The sequence below is a fragment of the Rhynchophorus ferrugineus genome, unplaced genomic scaffold, assembly GCF_030347505.1.
Source record: "Rhynchophorus ferrugineus isolate W39M unplaced genomic scaffold, kcgeb_rfMv2 rfM1, whole genome shotgun sequence".
Lineage (NCBI taxonomy): Eukaryota > Metazoa > Arthropoda > Insecta > Coleoptera > Curculionidae > Rhynchophorus > Rhynchophorus ferrugineus.
In genome coordinates, this window is record NW_027472580.1 from 59,873,675 (window position 1) to 59,892,835 (window position 19,161).

At 32.8% G+C, this 19,161-nt stretch overlaps 1 protein-coding gene across 3 annotated transcripts; it reads right to left on the minus strand.

The window, feature by feature from the left end:
• Positions 1-2,178: 2,178 nt before the first annotated feature.
• On the minus strand, positions 2,179-18,926 carry LOC143190164 (uncharacterized). Of its 3 annotated transcripts, none has more exons than XM_076394424.1 (7): positions 18,808-18,926; positions 18,238-18,395; positions 17,847-17,970; positions 17,641-17,793; positions 17,351-17,583; positions 16,983-17,294; positions 2,179-2,540 (listed from the first exon to the last, which is right to left on the minus strand). In XM_076394424.1, exons 2-7 carry the CDS (start codon positions 18,392-18,394, stop codon positions 2,245-2,247), a joined length of 1,275 nt encoding a protein of 424 aa, XP_076250539.1. In that variant the 5' UTR covers position 18,395; positions 18,808-18,926; the 3' UTR covers positions 2,179-2,244. The 3 variants fall into 3 exon arrangements, with proteins under 3 accessions (XP_076250539.1, XP_076250456.1, XP_076250617.1); XM_076394341.1 differs by lacking the exon at positions 18,808-18,926 and adding an exon at positions 18,640-18,772; XM_076394502.1 differs by lacking the exon at positions 18,808-18,926 and adding an exon at positions 18,622-18,735.
• Positions 18,927-19,161: the final 235 nt, after the last annotated feature.

Genomic DNA, 19,161 nt, shown 5'->3' on the forward strand with positions numbered 1-19,161 from the left:
GCCAATGGATGCAACATGGCTCCATACTATCCATATCCGTATCCGAACCATACTCCGATTATTATGTAGCGTTATTGGACCGTTTGAAGGACGAAATCGCCGAAAAACGGCCGCATTTGAAGAAAAAGAAAGTGCTGCTTCACCAAGGCAATGTACCGTATCACAAGTCAGTGAAAACGGTGAAATGGCAAAAATTCATGAATTAGGCTTCGAATTGCTTCCTCATCCACCGTATTCTCCAGATCTGGCCCCCCGCGACTAATTCCTGTTCACAGTTGGAGGAATTACAGAAAAGTTGGAGGAATTACTTACTTACTGCGAGGAATTGACTTAGATTATCTTACACCTCATGGAACAGTCCTTAAGGCTTAGTAGCAAAATGCATTCGGCTAGGTCTACCCGATGACCCAACCACTCTTATCAAACCATTTATGTCAGGACGTTCGTTCCAGGTCAAGATTAAAAATATTCTCTGCAGCCGCAAAACCATCGACGGAGGAGTTCCACAAGGTTTCCCCTTAGTACCCGCTATATTTAATATTTCCCTTTCAGATATCCCTAGGAGATCACGAGTTGAGGCAGCTTTTTACGCAGATGACACTGCTTACTTTACTTCTTCAAGAGTAGCACGTATATCCAAAACGAACTCCAGAAACAACTCATTGAGACGGTTCAGTGGTTACATTTCTGGAGGTTGCAGGTCAACCCAGAGAAAACCCAGGCCATCTCCTTCCACAAGAACCGTTTCACACTGAGCATTTCGCGTCTTAAATTCGAGAACGCCCAAATTCCAAGGTCAGATAAAGCCACCTATCTAGGTCTTCTCTTCGATCGGAAGTTTAGGTGGAATTCCCAAATTTGAAGATCCCTCCAAAAAGATTAAAGTACTGTTAATCTGCTGTTCCCGCTCATCAACTGAGCCAGCAGGCCTCCTGTTTCAATAAAATCTCTCTTGTACAAGATGCTGGTTCAGTCGTTCTATATGGCTCCAGTGTCTATCTCAAACACTATCTCATACCACCTAGTGTCTATCTCATCTCATACTATCTCAAATCAACAAAATTCTCAGGAGAATAATCAATGCCCCCTGATTCATCAAGAATAATCAAATTCAAAGAGAATGTCCCCCCAGTTCACGATTTTAGATCCGACATATTCGAGATATTCCTCCACTCTTCGTCTCTCGAATGATACATATATTAGAAGAAATAGATGTTTATTTTGTCGTTTGTATTTCCTGCACTACTGATGCCCAAATACTTTAACTCTTGAACTTGCTCTAACTGGAACCCATTGAGCTTTATAATAGAAGGCGATCCATCAGTTGCCAATAATTTGGTATTTTTTTCATTAATTCTTAAGACTCCTGCAGTACGAATTATATCATGGAAATGATGCTGGAAGACTCAACATCTATGCCAGCGAATATAGCGCTATTATCAGAAAACATCAGATCGATCAAGGAATTTGTAACATCATACAGAATACTATGAACTTTTCACATAATTACATCCACTACTGTGTTGAAAATCTGTGCACTTCTGCGATCCGATAAATTTGACAAATCATTTCACACTCTAGTAGTTCTAACGCTTGACAATACTTACGCAATGGAATTTTCAATCAATTCCGGTGGTAACAATTTTATCTCCTTTCGGATCTTTCCCATCACGGTTAAATGTCTGCAAAGACATAGTTCACGAACTGCTAAGTTGTTAAAATAAGTGTTAAAATTCAATATCTTCGACCTTTTTTTGGTTCTTCTTTGTCGGTCTTTTTATTTATTATTTTGTTATTTTCCACTGACTTTTAAATTATCAAAACTAAAACTAACGATTTAAATATAAAGGGGCTGCATCCCCACCATAAGTTTCTAAATGTATTTGATGAGTTACGGTAGCAGTTTTCTTTCAATCAAACAAAAGTAATGAATAGCGAAAATGCAATTTTGACAGTTCCATGAATAGCTTCTGTATACGCTGAGTAACTCGATATTAAATGGAACATTTTATGTCGACAAATGTTAAAACCATCGAATAAAATAGTTAGGTAGTTTAATAGTTCTTTACATTGATATCGTACATCAAGTATAATATCGACTCGTGTCAAGTACTTCAAGTAATCCAAATATGTTATAAACAATATATTAAATTGGAAAAGAACAAACATAATAATAAATATGTATGTGAAATATATATTTCAAATTGATATAATAACAATAAATATAAATTACAGACTATCTCTTCATCCCCATTTCCTTATGACATTCTTACAGTATTTTCTAGACATGGATGATCGTTCGCAAAAGAACTTCAACGACTGCCGAATTATTGTTTTGGCGCTCTCATCCCCATTTGCTTTCTTCAGTGCCAGTAGGACTTCACCAAAGAAGGCATGACACGGCATCTTAGTAAACATGTGATAACCCTCATCGTCTGCAGTGATCACTTCATCTGGTAGCTTCTCGAAAACCAATTTTCCCGATTTAATAAAGTTCATCAGTTTATTATTAATCAATGGAGTAACAGTTAATCCGGTTCCTAAAAAGGCATTAGTTATTATTTCTTGTTTCATATTTACCAGAAACTTTACTATAAAAATATTATATATATATTCCTTTCAATAAAACAGCCAATACACGTCATAATTTTTTATAACATCTTTATTAGATACGCTTAGTACAATATTAATTTACAATTAATTTATTACTACTTTTCCTATGTACTTGGATTAATTAACAAGCAAGACGAGTGCGAGAAAATACATCAGTATTTATTCCTCAATTATAAAATTATAATTATTTATTGATTATTAACTTATAGCTATAGTTTACACTAAATGTTTTTTATAAAACTTTATATAAGTTCGTATGGTTTTGTTCGCTTCGATCTCCTGACATCCTGCGCGCTGTCCGGCAGTTGTATTGCTTCCACGTTAGTATAATTTAGTAATCTTCTTTCGTATTTCAAGACGAAATCTTGGATAACTTCCCAAATCAATTTGATTTCCAAGTCATCGAGCAGTTCTTCGTTGGTTACATAGCGATAAGCATTGGTAATCAATCGAAGAACCTTGTTTTGACAGCGTCGTATGACTAGTTGATTTGAATTTTTAGTGCAACCCCATAGGTTCAAACTGGCTTTATAATTGTATTATAGATCAACCTCTTTGATTTTAGATCAAGTTGAAAGCATCTTCCGACTAACCAGTATAGTTGTTTTATTTTGGTTCTAATGTGTTTTGCTTTTTGTCTAACGTGATGTTTCCAATTTAATCTACCGTCAGGATGAATTCCAAGGTATTTAGCTGATTCTGCTTGACGAATTGGGCATCCATTGAGTGATATAATTAAGTTTCCATTATTTCGCCTCAATGCAAAATTAATGTGGACAGATTTGGAGCTATTAAGTTGAATTTTCCAATCTTTCGACCATTTGTAAATTTTGTTGACTGCCACTTGCACTTTTTCTATTGCCCTAGGTTGAGATATATCTTTTGTCATAATAATTGTGTCGTCAGCAAAGGTTCCAAGAAGTGTTTCTTTTGTTGTTGGAATGTCAGCAGTGTAGAGCAGATACAGGAGAGGTCCTAAGACGCTACCTTGTGGAACTCCAGTCGAGATATTTTTGAATGTCGAGAACGCCATTTCGTACGATACTCTAAATTTTCTTCCGAATAAATATGACTCTAGCAATTGACAATAGTTACGCGGTAACAATTTGCTCATCTTACAGATTAATCCTAAATGCCAAACCCGATCAAAAGCTTGTGAGACATCCAGGAATATTGCAGGACAGTATTTCTTTTCCTCAAACGCTCTTTCAATAGCCGCAGTTACTCTGAGCACTTGATCGATTGTTGAATGGTGTTTTCGAAAACCAAACTGGAAATCTGGTATTGTTACCAAATGTTTAACACGTTTAAATATTAGTTTCTCAAATAGCTTTGATATTGCAGGTAGTAGCGAAATAGGCCTGTAAGATTCGACTTGTTCTGCAGGTTTGTCAGGTTTTTTGACCACAATTATTTGTGCCACCTTAAAGCATTCCGGGACATGCTTCAGCCTTAAACAGCCATTAAATATATATGTCAACATGATGATTGCTTTTCGTGGCAGTTCTTTCAATAATCTAGGTGAAATATCATATATACCAGGTGCCCTTTTAGGATTGAGGTTATTAATTTCAGTGGCAACTTCCAGTGGAGAAATTAGATTTAGATCTACATCGGGTTGATAAACAGGAGACGTATCCATGGTAGATTCTATATAATTAGGTTGAAATATGTTAGCTAAGTATTGTGCGAACAATTCAGCTTTTCATTGTCACGTCGAACCCATTCATTTCGATAATTTTTAATTGGCAGTTTTTAAATCTTTGAGTTGCTTTCCATAGCGAATAATCTTTGTCTGCTTGTGGGCTTAATTCACTTACATACTTTTGAAAGCAATTCTGTTTATATTATATTTGATCTTTTGATTCGTCTGATTACTAATTCTATTAAAAGTAGCTGTTTTCAGCAAAGCATACTCTTCTAGCTTTTCGCCTTTCTTTTATCATTTCTCTAATTTCGTGGGGGTAAATTACTTCATATTCTGATTTCTCTCTTGCTATTGGGGTAGCATCTTTTGCAGCTGACCGAATTTGTTCAGTTATATGTTTGGTTTGTTGCTCAAGATCATCTATAGTTTTAAGTCTTACTTTTAAACTGATTTGTTCTTGTAGTATTAAACTTAATTTGTCCCAGTCAGTATATTTGTTGGTAAGATTAGGCTTTTTTGCTTTTCTTAGGATTGTCGCACCCAGGGTTAGCAATACTGGAGTGTGATTTAATGAGATGCCTTTTCTAATGTAGAAATCCAGCAGGTCTGGGACTTTATTACTGTCTGTGGGCCAGTAAATGGATTGATAATTTGAATGATAATTACAATATGTAAGGGTAATGGCTTTGAGTAATTTGTTTCCTTTTCCAGGTGTTATTATTCGTGAACCCCAAGCCTTATGTTTAACATTAAAGTCTCCAGCAATAATATACCTTGGGCCTAATTTTGAAAACATATCTTTATATTGTTGTTGTGTCATTTTATGTCTTGGTGGACTATATATCACGCCAATATTTATTTCAGCCCTGTTTTTTTCGATATTAATTATCGTAGCTTGTATTTCTTTATTTTTATTCTTTTCTTGTTCAAAATGTTGTATTTTGTTTAATAATTAAAGCTGTTCCCTCTCGAGCCCGTTCACTAGGCTGTAGTGTCCTGTAAGTATCATATCGACGAATTTTAATGTAGTTTTTTTTATAAAAATGTGTTTCCGATATGAAAGCTATATCTATGTTATTTGTTTTTAAGAATAATTCTAGTTCCCGGACTCTTTGATTTAGTCCGTTTGCGTTCCAAGTTATAATTCTTAAAAACGAATTACTTATTTTTGTTTTTCTTTAGCTTGTTTTGGGCAGCGTTCCCCAATCCGGATTTCTCCAACTTTTTCCATCCTGTCTGCTAACTGACTGAATTTCTGTCTCATTTCAGTCTGGAATTCTTTGAGCAGCTTTTGGCGGTTTCGTATCTATTTGTTTATCATTTGATATTTTGGTGGCCTTTATATTTTTGACCGATGATCTTGCGGTTTCTTGCGTTATTTTATTTTCAACGGTAGATGTTGTTTCAGAGTTTTTGGCTTTGTCAATTTGTCTTAATCGTTGTTCTGTTGTAATTTTCTTTGGCTGGAATTTTTTTGATATACTGCACATCCTTTATAATTGGCAGAGTGACCTTTTTCATTGCACAACACGCATGTCGCTACACTATTGCGTTGTTTTTTGCACTGAGTTGTGTGATGTTTACCGGCACATTTCACACATCTTGGTTACCTACTGTAAAAATGTTTAGTATGTCCAAGATTTTGACAGTTTGCACATTGTGGTATATCATTATTTTTCTTAGGAAGTTCCACTTTTATCCTACAGTCTAGTAAATAATTTATGTCATATATATTTTTATTATTTTCATTTTGTGTCATATCTACATAGAACAACAGAAAAGTTTTAATTAGTTTTTCTATGGGCGTGACGGTCACTACTTCGTGTCCGCAAGCCCGTAATTCCGATTTAATATCGTGCTGATTTGTTGTGGAAGGTAATCCTCTAATGACTACTCTATACCACTTATCACTTTTTAAGTGATAAATGTCGTATTCGATTTTATTGAATGAATTGTTTCTCTTCATCTCAATGAGATGCTTTTTTACATTCCTGTAGTCCGTTTCATTACTAAGGGTTACCTTAATATCATCGCTAGACAAAGCTTTAAGACTTTTTTGCGATTGGCGAAGGCGTTATCTCTGGCTTCTTCCTCTTTTTATCCTTCTTGTTTGTTACTTCGGTCCAGTCAGACTGTTCCCCTACCTCTAATGCTAGTTCGTCTTCATCAGTGTAGTAGTCTTCTGCATAATTAGTATGCCTTTTTGGTTTATTTTGCGTGTGACCTTGCAATTGCAAACGGATAGCAGCCATATCCTTAGATAATTGCAACAGTTGTTGGTTCGGACGCTCGTTATTCGTTCTTAATTCTTCGTTTGCTTTCAATAATATATTCAAATCCATGTTGTTGTCCATCATGTTGTATTGTTATAATTAAATGTTTTTTTTACTAACTTTCACTTTTTGGAAAACGTGGAACGTCTTTTGTTTCAGAGCACGTATTTACTTCACTTTGGGTTGGCCTTTTCACCGTATCCCGTACCTAGGAGTTCTTTGAAACCGTTAACCGAAGTTCACCGTAAAAAATATATAGATGTATTTTTATTTGATATCTACAGAGACTCGTTTTCGGGAATGAAAAAACACGTCTTGACTCTATGAAGGTCGGGACCGAACTACGTCATAAATGACGCCAAATATACTGCCAAATGCAGTTTGTAAAATTGTAAAATTTTTAAAACGAATTTTTCAATTTTACTCAGACGGATTGTTTCTTCTCATTTTACCCTAGTTAAAAAGAGACAGAATGATGTGTAATGAATTGGAATATGTAAAAGAATCATTCTATAAAATTAAATGTGTATTGTTACTACCCGACCGATTTGATAGGCCAACATTGCTACCTGCTAACATCATAAATTTTGATGAGTTTTGCATTGGCTTTTTATTGGATAGACTATATTTGTTACCAGCTCTTACGGTTAGCTGAATAAGTATAATTTTTAATTTAGGCCTCTAGTTTTTAATTTATTGAGCATATTCTCATGGTCTTCTGTGGTTTTAACAGTATAAGATGCAAAGTTTCAGAACACTATAATTCTACAATGGTACAATTTGACACTGCATTTTAGAATAATTTTACCAAAGAAAAATACCTATAAACCACGAAAATCACAAGCTCAATGTCAATGGTACAATAGTTTAAATCTCACCTAGAACTTAGATGAACTACAACAATTAAACACACTGAGAAAAAAACTTGTTCAATTGGGAAGCTCACAAGTCAAACTGCTGTATAATAACGATCAACCTCATAATGCTCGCATGATTCCTAAAAGATTCTAGTAAACTTAGGGTGAGAAGTTCTCCTACCTTATTGAACAATTTTATATGTTAAATTAAATAAAACGCAAGGTCATGGAAAATAATTTTTTCCAGGGCATATTAAGTTCATTATCTATTTTATATATGTAGTAAAAGTGATGCGAAATCTGTATAAATAAACCCATATACCTAAGAAATATTACTTTTAAGAATTCCTTTATATTACTTTTAAGTAATATTTCTTAACTTAAGCCAACTTCTCGAAATTAACAATCAAATATCATATTTTATATAATAATTATTATTCACAAAATTGTTCTTTTGTTTTACTTTATTAGAGTAACATTTAATGAATGTGCATTGAAAGAGAAGCATTCAGCCAGCTATTTTATCTCTGGATGTTACTCCATTACTGTATAGGAGGATTTAATTTTCACTTTATTTTGAGAAAAAAGCTAAGGGGTTAAGAAAAAGGTAATTTCGATTTTTTTTAATAGGTTTAAGTGGCATGTATGCACATGTATTAGTTTGTATTCAATGAAGCGATAGTATAGTGAGTTTTAAAAATAACAGTTTATAGAATATTCAAAATATAAAAGTGGCGTCGTTCGGTTAGCCGTTAGTTTAAATCGTCAAAAGTTATTACGGTTTGAAAATGAATATTCCAGAATTTTCATTATATTTTGCCCTTTTACCTCCGAAAAGGGAAAAATGCAGGGCAGACTTATACTATTTTGTACTTTATGGTGATGAGTCCTCAAATGACCAATGACAGACTTTATTTTCCGGAAATTTCGATCATAAAACTAAACCTGGACCAGCCGGTCGGCAAAAAACTCTATGAAATTCCCGATATTACGTGTGTATGTAGTAGTAGTGGTAGGTCGGCATATTTAAACTTTTGACATTATAGAATCAAACATGGACTATAAATTTGTTTTGAAATATTTGCCTACCACTGTATACCAAACGAAACTCGATATTTGGGTTGCACATTAATGTGCCGAGTTTCCATCTGTAAATCGCTGCTGAATCAAAACAATTTCATGACATTTTTAAGGCGAATGATTACGAACGATGAAAAGTAGTACAAAATCACATACGAAAAAAATCATAGTCAAGACTAGATAAGTTCCACAAACTGTTACAAAGTCCGCACGAACGCCAGGAAAAGTAATGTTATAGCCCGTTCAATAAAACAGTACACTCACGTCATCTAAATTTATGACGCCAAAGCGTTACAGTGTTGCTGCATCAACTTTGAGTCTTAGTTAATTTTGGCTTGATAACAAAATCCTAATCTAAATAAAATAAAAAAACAAAAATAATTTTTAAAATATAACATATTTTAACCTCTAATACATATATTATGTCGTTCAAAACAAGCAAAGCGCCAAAACAGCGTTTGCCGATTTATTACCTGTAATTATTACAACTGTAATTATCATGTTTTGACGGATTTTGCAGATGTTTTACAACCAGACGAATTTGGTAGGCTGATTCGGTTACAAGTTAGAACGTATTAGATCGCATTGTATCTCTTTTTAACAAGAATAAAATAAGAAGGAAAATGATGTCTGATTTTAAATCGAATTCACAAATTGCGATAGGCAATAAATTCGACATCGCAATGACGTGAGTTCATGTTCATGTTGAAGCAGTCGATTAAAAACTTTCACTCACGACAATGCTAAACTAAACACATCTTTCTTTAGTAACTCGACAAAAATGAAGAAAGATTGAGTGCGAAGTTTTGATGCATTCATCGTATAGCTCGGACGTTACCTCTCTGGTTACTATTTGTTCCAGTCTCTCACAAATTCACTTAATGATAAAACTGGCTTCAAAAGAGATTTATGAAAACCATTGGGTTTCATTTTTCAGTTCTTTACCCATCTTTGCTCTGTGCCATGGCAATCTATTTCAGAACAATAAGATACTGTCTTGTCCATCTACTAAAATGTTTGTTCATTATATTTTTAATGAGAGAGCTTCAATCTGTGGGAGCAGCTTCCTCCATTCTTCTACATGAATATATTACTGAGACTGGGGATGTAGCATCCTCTAATCCTCACATGCTGTTGTTTTCCCATTTCACTCAGCACAAATGTCAGTTCGTTTGTATGAATTGCAAGTCTCCTCTGATATTTTATGCCATACGGACTTATTTACTGCTTTACTGTTCTCATATTGAGATCTAGATACATGTACCTGTTGCTCATGCTTTGGAGAACATCGAGCATCATGTCCCTTAATGCTTTGCTCTGGAATCTTTCTAATATTTCAATATTGATGTTGCTTACCCCATAGTTGAATACTATGTCCAAATTGGCTGATGTTTGATGTTTATTTTATAAATGATCTAAATTATTTTGGGCATCACTTTAGGACTACGAATGACGTAGAATTGGGTATATTATCGTGATATTTAACAAAAAAAAAACAAGAGACTAGTAAATAACACGAAACTAGCTTTTTGGCTTCGCATTCAGAAATCAGTCAATAAATTTCGTAGATTGCTTTTAATCTGTAATTTATTGCTCTTTAATGTAAACTTTTGAGCCGACTGGGTGACAATAAATTGTGAAAAAGATACGACTATGAAACAGAAAAGTGAAAAGGTTTACACAACAAATCAAAAGTTTTTGTCAATCAAGATAACTATTCGCCCTCTGACTTATGACTCTTTACACATCTACATTTTTTTCGTCAAAAATTATTTTCATCAAACGAAGATATAATAATTGCCACAAACGCCTTCCAAAAAATCACCATACTGCATGGTAGCTATAAAATAGATAGAAGATCGTTCATATAAGTGCATTCATGCAGAGCTTTATCCGTTTCGTTTCCGATAACTTACTGAACACCCAAGTGCTAACTTTGTTGATCTATAAGAAGCGTACAGCATGGGTAACTTATAGCTATGGTATTCGAGTGCTCGATATTCCATGACCGGCGTTAAAGTTAATTTTATTTTATGTTTCATACTGGTGTCTTAAATTACAAACAAAAATTTAAATAATCATCAAGTATTATAATAAAATGTTTGACATCCAACGAAATCAATAAAAAAAATAGTTATTGCAAATACAATTTTCATTAAGTAATTTTGTCATAAAGCAAACATTTATATTCAAGTGTTTTCTATCCACAGAGGTAATTAAAGTTAACAAATCCCAAAGGATCTAATGACATATGCACTGAAATACAGCTTTGCTCAATGGGACACCATCTCTCAGTCAGATCGAGAACTTTACCGTCATATTTTATTTTATGAAACTTATATACGTATAAAAGCATAAAACTACAGACTGAAGTAATAACTGAACTGATAATAACTGAAGATGAAAAAAATAATAGAGATGCAAGGAATACTTTCAGAAATTGATTTGTCCCCAAAACCACACACAGTTTCATACCAGAAATTCTAAAAAAATTGGTCCGAAAGCTACTGGATTATTGGGATATAAAAGAAGCGGTAATAATTATAGAAAGATTACTCCGTTGGGCACAGCCATGAATATATTATAAAATTATAAGAAACCGACTAAAATCAGTAGTAGATAAATTGTTAACAGAATCGCAAAGTGAATTCCAAAAGGGACCAAATATACAAGACCATATATTTAGTATAAGACAAATAGTGGGAAAAGTTCAACCTAAAAATTTAGATATATTTTATTGATTTGAGAAAAAGCATTTGACAAGAGTAACAAGAGAAACATTAGATGTTTTTATATTAGAAGAAGAAGAAGAAAGACGAGAAGGATTGTATTAGAAGGAAAAGAAATATCTAATAAAATTGTAAGAATAATTTCAGAAATATCCCGGATAAATACCAATACCGTCATTGCGAACAAAATAAAATAAAAAAAATTCCATCACCAAGTAGAACTAAGACAAAGCGAAAGCTAAACCCTGTTTATAGTATTAACGCACGAAATGTTAAGTAGACAAAAATGGTATAAACAAACACAAAGGGTACAACAGGTTAATTCAAAAGTCCCCGACCTGACTCATAGATGGCGCTACTAGAATTAAATCCATATGTTTTTAGTTAGCCCTAATCCTCAAAAGATGTGTGTATAAATTTGACAGTTGTCTGATCATTAGCTTGTGAATTATCGCATGAGTGAAGCAACTTTTGTTATCGTGAAAAAAAATGATAAAAAGGAATTTCGCGTGTTGATAAAATATTGCTTTTTGAAGGGAAAAAATACAGCTGAAGCAAAAACTTGGCTTGATGCCGAGTTTCCGGACACTGCCTCAGGAAAATCAACCATCAAGGATTGGTATGCTAAGTTTAGACGTGGTGAAATGAGTACCGAAGACGATGAACCCAGTGAACGAAAGAGGTTGTTATCGACGAAAATTGAAATTTAATGAAATAGCAGACACTCTAAAGATATCAACTGAACGTGTACATAATATCTTTCACGAATATTTGGCTATGAGAAAGCTCTGTGTAAAGTGGGTGCCGCGCGAGCTCACTTTTGACCAAAAACAACGAATTGATGATTCGGAACAGTGTTTGAAGATGATCAAGCGTAATAAATCCGAGTTTTTGCATCGATATGTGACAATGGATGAAACATAGCTCCATCATTTCACTCCGAAGTCCAATCGACAGTCATCCGAGTGGATTGCACACAATGAACCCGCTCCAAAGCGTGGGAAAAGGCAACAGATTATGTCGGCTGGCAAGATTATAGAATCTGTATTTTGAGATGCGCATGGAATAATTTTCATTGACTACCTTGAAAAACGAAGGACCATCAGTCCAACAGCGATTATTACATAGGGTTATTGGACCGCTTGAAGGACGAAATCGCCGAAAAACGACCGCATTTGACGAAAAAAAAAGTTCTGCTTCACCAAGACAATGCACCGTGTCACAAGTCAGTGAAAACGATGGCAAAAATTCATGTAGTGGGCTTCGAATTGCTTCCTCGTTCACCATATTCTCCAAATTTGGCCCCCAGCGACTATTTCCTGTTCTCAGATCTCAAAAGAATGCTCGCTGGGAAGAAATTTTCGTCGAATGAAGAGATGATTGACGAAAGTAAGGCCTATTTTGAGGCAAAAGACAAATCGTACTACAAAAATTGTATCGAAAAGTTGGAGGGTCGCTATAATCAGTGTATCACCCTTGAAGGAAATTATATAGAATAAAAAAAACTAATTTTGCCCAAAAATTGTGTTTTACTATGGTAGACCGGGACTTCTCAGTTAACCTGTTAAACAACATATAGGGTATAAAAATAAGGAAAAAATATAAATGTCAATAGGAACTTTTATCGATGATGTAATAATAACTATTAAGCCGGAACGCCTACAGAATACCTTAACAGATGGAATATGATACTAAAAAGATTATAATTAATATAAACAACGAAAGTTATGGATATAGGAGAACCAAAAGTGGTAATATCCAAATCGAGGATGTAAAAATAGAACAAGCAAATGTATTTAAGTATCTGGATATAGAAATCGAAAGCAATGGAAGCCAGGAGAGAACGCCAAAACGGCAAAAAGTATAAATTTGTACCTCGCCATAAACAACAAATTCATAAATAAAAATATATATTAAGCAAACAAAATAGAATACCCGAATTGTGAGGTAGTTTATACGGATGGCTGTAAGTCCTCTATGGGAGTAGGCACTGCAATACATCATAGATTTCAAAATAGTCTGCCTTCTATTACTACTATACTAATAGCAGAAATGTTCACAATAAAGGAAACTCTAAACTTCTAAACTTTATAATATTACTTAATAGCCATGCTAAAATATGGCTTGTTAGTGGTGCAAATCCTTGAATTGTGCGGCCTGGTTATATTTCGACAAAGCATTATATTCATCTGGATCCCCAGCCACAACAGCATACCTGGGAACGAGTTGGCTGACCTCGGCAAAAACGCTATTGCAAGTGGTCAAAAAATACTTTATATTATAACCACCTGTGCCCATTTATATATCGTAATTTAGATAAATGGTGCAAATTGAAGAACTTCTTTTCCACTGCTTCCTCTTTAGGGAATAAAGATTTGCAAGTAAAATTAAACAGGCTAATAATTTGTAACTGCCAATTTATCCATTCCTTCATATTGAATCGAGTTGTGTCCCAATTGTGAAGAACCAATGTCAGGCTGCCATGGTGAAATGCAGAAATGTTTTAAATGTTAATTCATGGCTTTCCTGCTTCATTAAGAGATGTGTTCTTACATCAAAACCTACCCAAATTGCTTGATTTCGTCAAAGAAATTGGTCTCTATTTTAATATCTAACTTTAACCTGTACATACCTTTATTTTAGGATAACTTTTATCTATACACTATTTTATTGTTCATTTGTTGTGCAGATATGTGTTTTGTTTCGATGTTTGTTATGTAGGTTTGGTTTGATGTGACTAGTGTTATATAGTGATCTAGATCACTGGTTTAATGGTTTTTTAAATTCCAAGCATTGTAACTGTTGATTGGCTTATTGTTTTGGAATTCATTGAAAGCGCAACTGGGGGAACATATGTAGCCTTGCTTTTCGTTAAAAATTCTTGGTATGTGTTAATAGTGTCTAAAACATGCTAAAGCGTCGGTAAAACTCTAAACCAATGATATCAATCAAATATCAAGCAAAACTAAAATGGAAGTGTACAAAGCAATTTACAGAGAGTTACTTGTTAAAGAGAGCTAAAAGTAAAATACAAGAACAGTGAAATACGTTTGAAGAGTCGAGGCTATAACAGATGACAAGATAAGAGGTAAAGAAATAAGAAAAGGTCTCAATATTCAATCAGCTGAAGAATGCATAAAAAGAAGACAACTGTATTTGTAAGAACACTTCAGAATATATATATATAATAATATATATATATATATATATATATATATCCAAAATAGCAATGAACTTACGTCATCAATGTGTATTGCCATTGTATTGACTATTGGAGTTCATGAATTTGTTTTAATGCCAAAAAATGTTTTCCTTCTCGTTTTATTCCAATTAAAAAAAGATACATTTCTGTGTGACAACTTCAAACATATAACCGAATCATATAAGCGAAAAACTTCAAAACTTTACTGATAAGAGGCTATAAAACGGCAAACATTGTTTTGGGGCTTTGCTTATTATGGTAAATTTCAAATAGTTGCTTAATAGGTTTGATCACTCTGGTTGAAAAGGCCGAGGTCAAATAGTCAGCCAGAAACAGATTACATCCCTCATCTATAACTTCGAATAGAAACGAGATAATGGAAGCCCGTTCTTACTAGTAAAATGCGTTAGAGAGGTGAGTATTGATACTATTAAATATTAAGCTGCTGGGGTTTTTATTGGAAATATTGTTATTATGTTGCAGCTGCATTGGATATTAGTATGGCCACTATAATTAAAATCTCCCAAATTAAAGAAAACCAATATATCCTTGGATTCACCGAAAAGAAAGTATCTACAAGCCTTGATGTTAGCTTTGTTCAAGATTAAATTTATGAAATATATAAAAACGGTGAGTAGATTTTTCAACATAAAAATAATTTAATACAACTCTTTCAGGGGTACCTCTTACTATGGAAAGTCTCCACAGAAAACTTATGCATATGCGACTCTTTGAGGGACATAAGTCATCATTTCTGTACAAACATAGGTATTTCAAAATGGAACTTGGCAAGACGCTAATAAAAAGAGTATAAAGAAAACAAAAGTTGATGGAAAAGGTGAAAGTTAGAATATTTCATTAGGTATTGTAAATCATATTTTTTTATAATAATTCATTAGAGATGTACTGTTCTTCATGCTAGAAACAAAAAGATTCCAATAAGTGGTCGGAAAGGCTGTAAGGATTGGTTTGCAAAACATAAATTAATTTTTCAAGATACCATGTTAAAGAATGAAATATTTCAAATTGTTAAATTTAACTTGATAAATATAAATGAAATGATTAATTGTGTTTTATGTAATTTACTTTTTTAGAAATAGGCCTAAAATACAATACACAGCAGATTGATGACAGAATAACATGGCCACAGAGTGTAAGTCATCCTCTCAAATCGAATTGTTATGGGATGTGGCAAAGACTGTAGTAGATATGCAAACCACTCTCTAGAATAACACTCATCGTTTGGGATGAAGTTCATCAGACACGCAGAAGAAGACATTGATAAATAGTGGAATTGTGAACTAGTTTTAGATTTAAAATGAACAATTTAGTTATTGATTTGAATAGTGGCTCATAATGTGACAGTGAGCAAATGAAACTTTCTGGATGTGGGATTATGATTCAATGCCGAGAATACCAAGACGGGAGGGTGATGAGAATGGAAACAACTGAAGGTGAGTATATAATTAATATAGGATAACTGTAATATAGGAGAGAATGAATACTGTTTTTCAAAAGCATTACGGAGTGATGAAACCTAATTTTATCAAGAAAAATTTACACAGGTAGTAATAGAAAAAACTATAGAGAAATAGAGATTTAACTTTTTAGGAAATTTTTGGGAAATGTTTCGCGAGGTCCAACATATAGATGTCGCTACTTTTAACATAATACTTTAAATTATAAAACTCAGAGTAGCTGCGGTAACATTGCGACGTTTCCCATGTCATTGCTATTTTGAATTGACTATGTGAACTATTATGACTGTATAATTAACTGTAATTTTTAGATGTACTATAAAGCTAAAATAAATAATATTTGATAACATTTTTGTTTCATTTTTTTTATTTAGATTAGAATGTTATAAATTGAAGCTAAAATAAACGAAAATGGGAAAAATGGCAACGTTCAATGCAGCAAAATTGCACCGCTTTGACATCATAAATTGAGATGACGTAAGTTCACTACACATGCTCATATATATAGTCTATTCAAAGTTTTTTGGTATATGCGTCATCAAGATGTTTTATGTATTGCCTGTCGCAATTTGTAAATTCGTCTTAGAATCATACAATATTTTCCTTCTCATTTTATTTTAGTTAAAAAAAGACATGATGCTGTCTGATTAGTTCGAACGCGTAAACTAATGAGCCTGTCAAAGCCAACCGGTTGTCAGACGTATGCAAAATTCTTGAAAGCAATAGTAGTAAGAAGAGGTTATAACTCTAAACTATTGTAGCTGCATAATTAACTGTAGTTTTTAGATGTACTATATTGTTAAAATAAATTATATGTGATAACATTTTTATTCAATTATTTTATTTAGATTTGATATATATTTTAGATTTTGTTGTATGTTAAAGGCAAACATATATTTCTCCGAGTGATTTTTCTCATTAATCAATTTTATCAGTATTCTTAGGAAAGAAAGATTAAAACTGATCGAAGACCACATATTACTCTATTGAATAAAAGTTAGGAGGCTTTATAATTAAATGTTAAAAAATATATAGATTTATTTTACACACATCTAATATTATTATTGCTTATTATATATATTTAATAATAATACCATCTTACTTGGAGCTATTGAAAACTTGTCAGCTGCATTTCCAATTCCACCAATATCATTGAACTTGAAACTAAGACCTCCATATTGCCATAAGCGTAAGACACGTAATGAGAAAACTCTCAGCGCAGGATTAAATCTGACCCAGTGTTTCTCTAACGGCGTGTTGGAAAAAACTTCATCAACGGTCACCTGCTCAACAGTTAAGTTGGGAAAGTTTTCAGCAACAGTTTCGAAAGTTAATTCTGCTTTAGTCATTTCTGTGGTTGAATCAATCGATAATGTAGTGATTTCAGATGTATTTGTTGTTTCCAAACGTGTAACTTGAAAAAATTTATATCATTATAAATAGAATATGTTTAATTTTTAGACTCCATACCATTCCGTCGGTTATTCAGTCCACTGTTCAGTCTACTATTGAGGAGTATATCTAAAAGACTTTTAACGCCTAAAAATGATGCTGTTCCTTGATCTCTTTTCCTTCTTAACGAGTGAGTGATATTACTAGTGCTTCGCTTATTTCTCCTAACAATAGTACTGGTTGGAGTAACTGTAGTTACTGTTGTTTCTTTCGTATGATATTCTGTTGTTGAACTAGTAATAATTGAGGTCCTGATTCAAACAAAGCCCGTCAGAATTGCCTCCAAGTACCTATCATAAATTACCTACAAAGTATCTATATCCTGATTCAATTCTACAATGTGCACGTGATAGGTTGAATATTCATTTTTAATAGTTTCCAATAAATGTAACGTCTCGACATCCCAGTTTGCGGCATCATGAATTAAATGTATTGTTTTATTATCTATGTTTTCAAAATGACTAGAAAACATCACAATAAGCATTTTTAAAATATAGTACAAATTTATACTTACTTTCCTATACATCTTGGTAATCTGGAATTACGGGAAGGTGTAATAGACGATATCGTGAGTAAAAGCAACATAAAGAATATTAATCCCGATAAAATTGCAGTTAACCAACAAGGACTGACATAATCTACAAAATTTTAAACATGACATAACACGACTCTTACACACAAAATACCTCACTCACAAAAACGTATATATAATTGAATATAACTTTTAAATTTATTGAAAAACATATTCAGAAATATGGTAAAAACTACATAAAAGTTTACATATTTTACGCACAAAATATAACATATTTACAATGAATGAGATGAAATTATATACTTCCGGTAATTTCGAAATAACAATTGCAATGGCTTTATTATTTATTTCTATAAATAATATAAAAACATACTTGGAAATTCGGTGAATACCGTTGTAGCGCCCGATGATATTCCATAGAGTCGGCCCTTGTCAAAATTAACTTTTTTATTGTTCCTAGAGACGTTCCCCTCATTTTCCATAATATAAAGAAGTAACGGTGATTTTTCTTCGGTTTTTGAGAACTCCATCCTACATACATGTAAAATAATCAGTAAAAATAATTAATCATTAATTGTCATTAAAATTATAATTTAAAATACTTCAAATTACTAGTAATCGAATATTATTAGTTATTTTTTGGCTTACTAGTTTACACTGATCTTTTTCTGAACTTGTCACACACTATATTTTTTAAATATAAATTTTTAGTTTGTTATAAAACTAAATAATCAAACTAACATAAAATTTAGATTACCTGCCAAATTATACTCACGTTATAACGTATGTATATATACTTTATTCCCGAAAATAATTTATAAAAATATATAAAATTGTCACAATTGACATTTTAGCAGTATCGTCTTAGGTAGCTCAAAAAGCGATCAACAATGTACTGACTAGAAAAGTGAACTTGATAAAAATAGTTTAAACAAATACTCACCTTCAAGAACGTGCATATTGTTTATAAAAAAATAAGAAAACGTTTAAACTGTTGTTTTAATTACCGTATTATTTTTAATCTCACTTTAAAGTTAAACACGATTTGTATATAAATATTATGTATACATATATTATAAAGTTCTCTGTTGTGAAAATTACTTGTTAGTTCCGTACATTAACATAACGCGTAATGGTAACTTAATAAACTGAAAAATATAAACGTTCTAACCGTACGATTATTTTATTTAAGCTTTAAAATTTTAATCGACTTTTATATTTTACTCCGTAATAGTATAAAGTAAATCAGTAAATAGAATTAATGACAAAATTTTATTGATGAATAGAAAAACAGTAT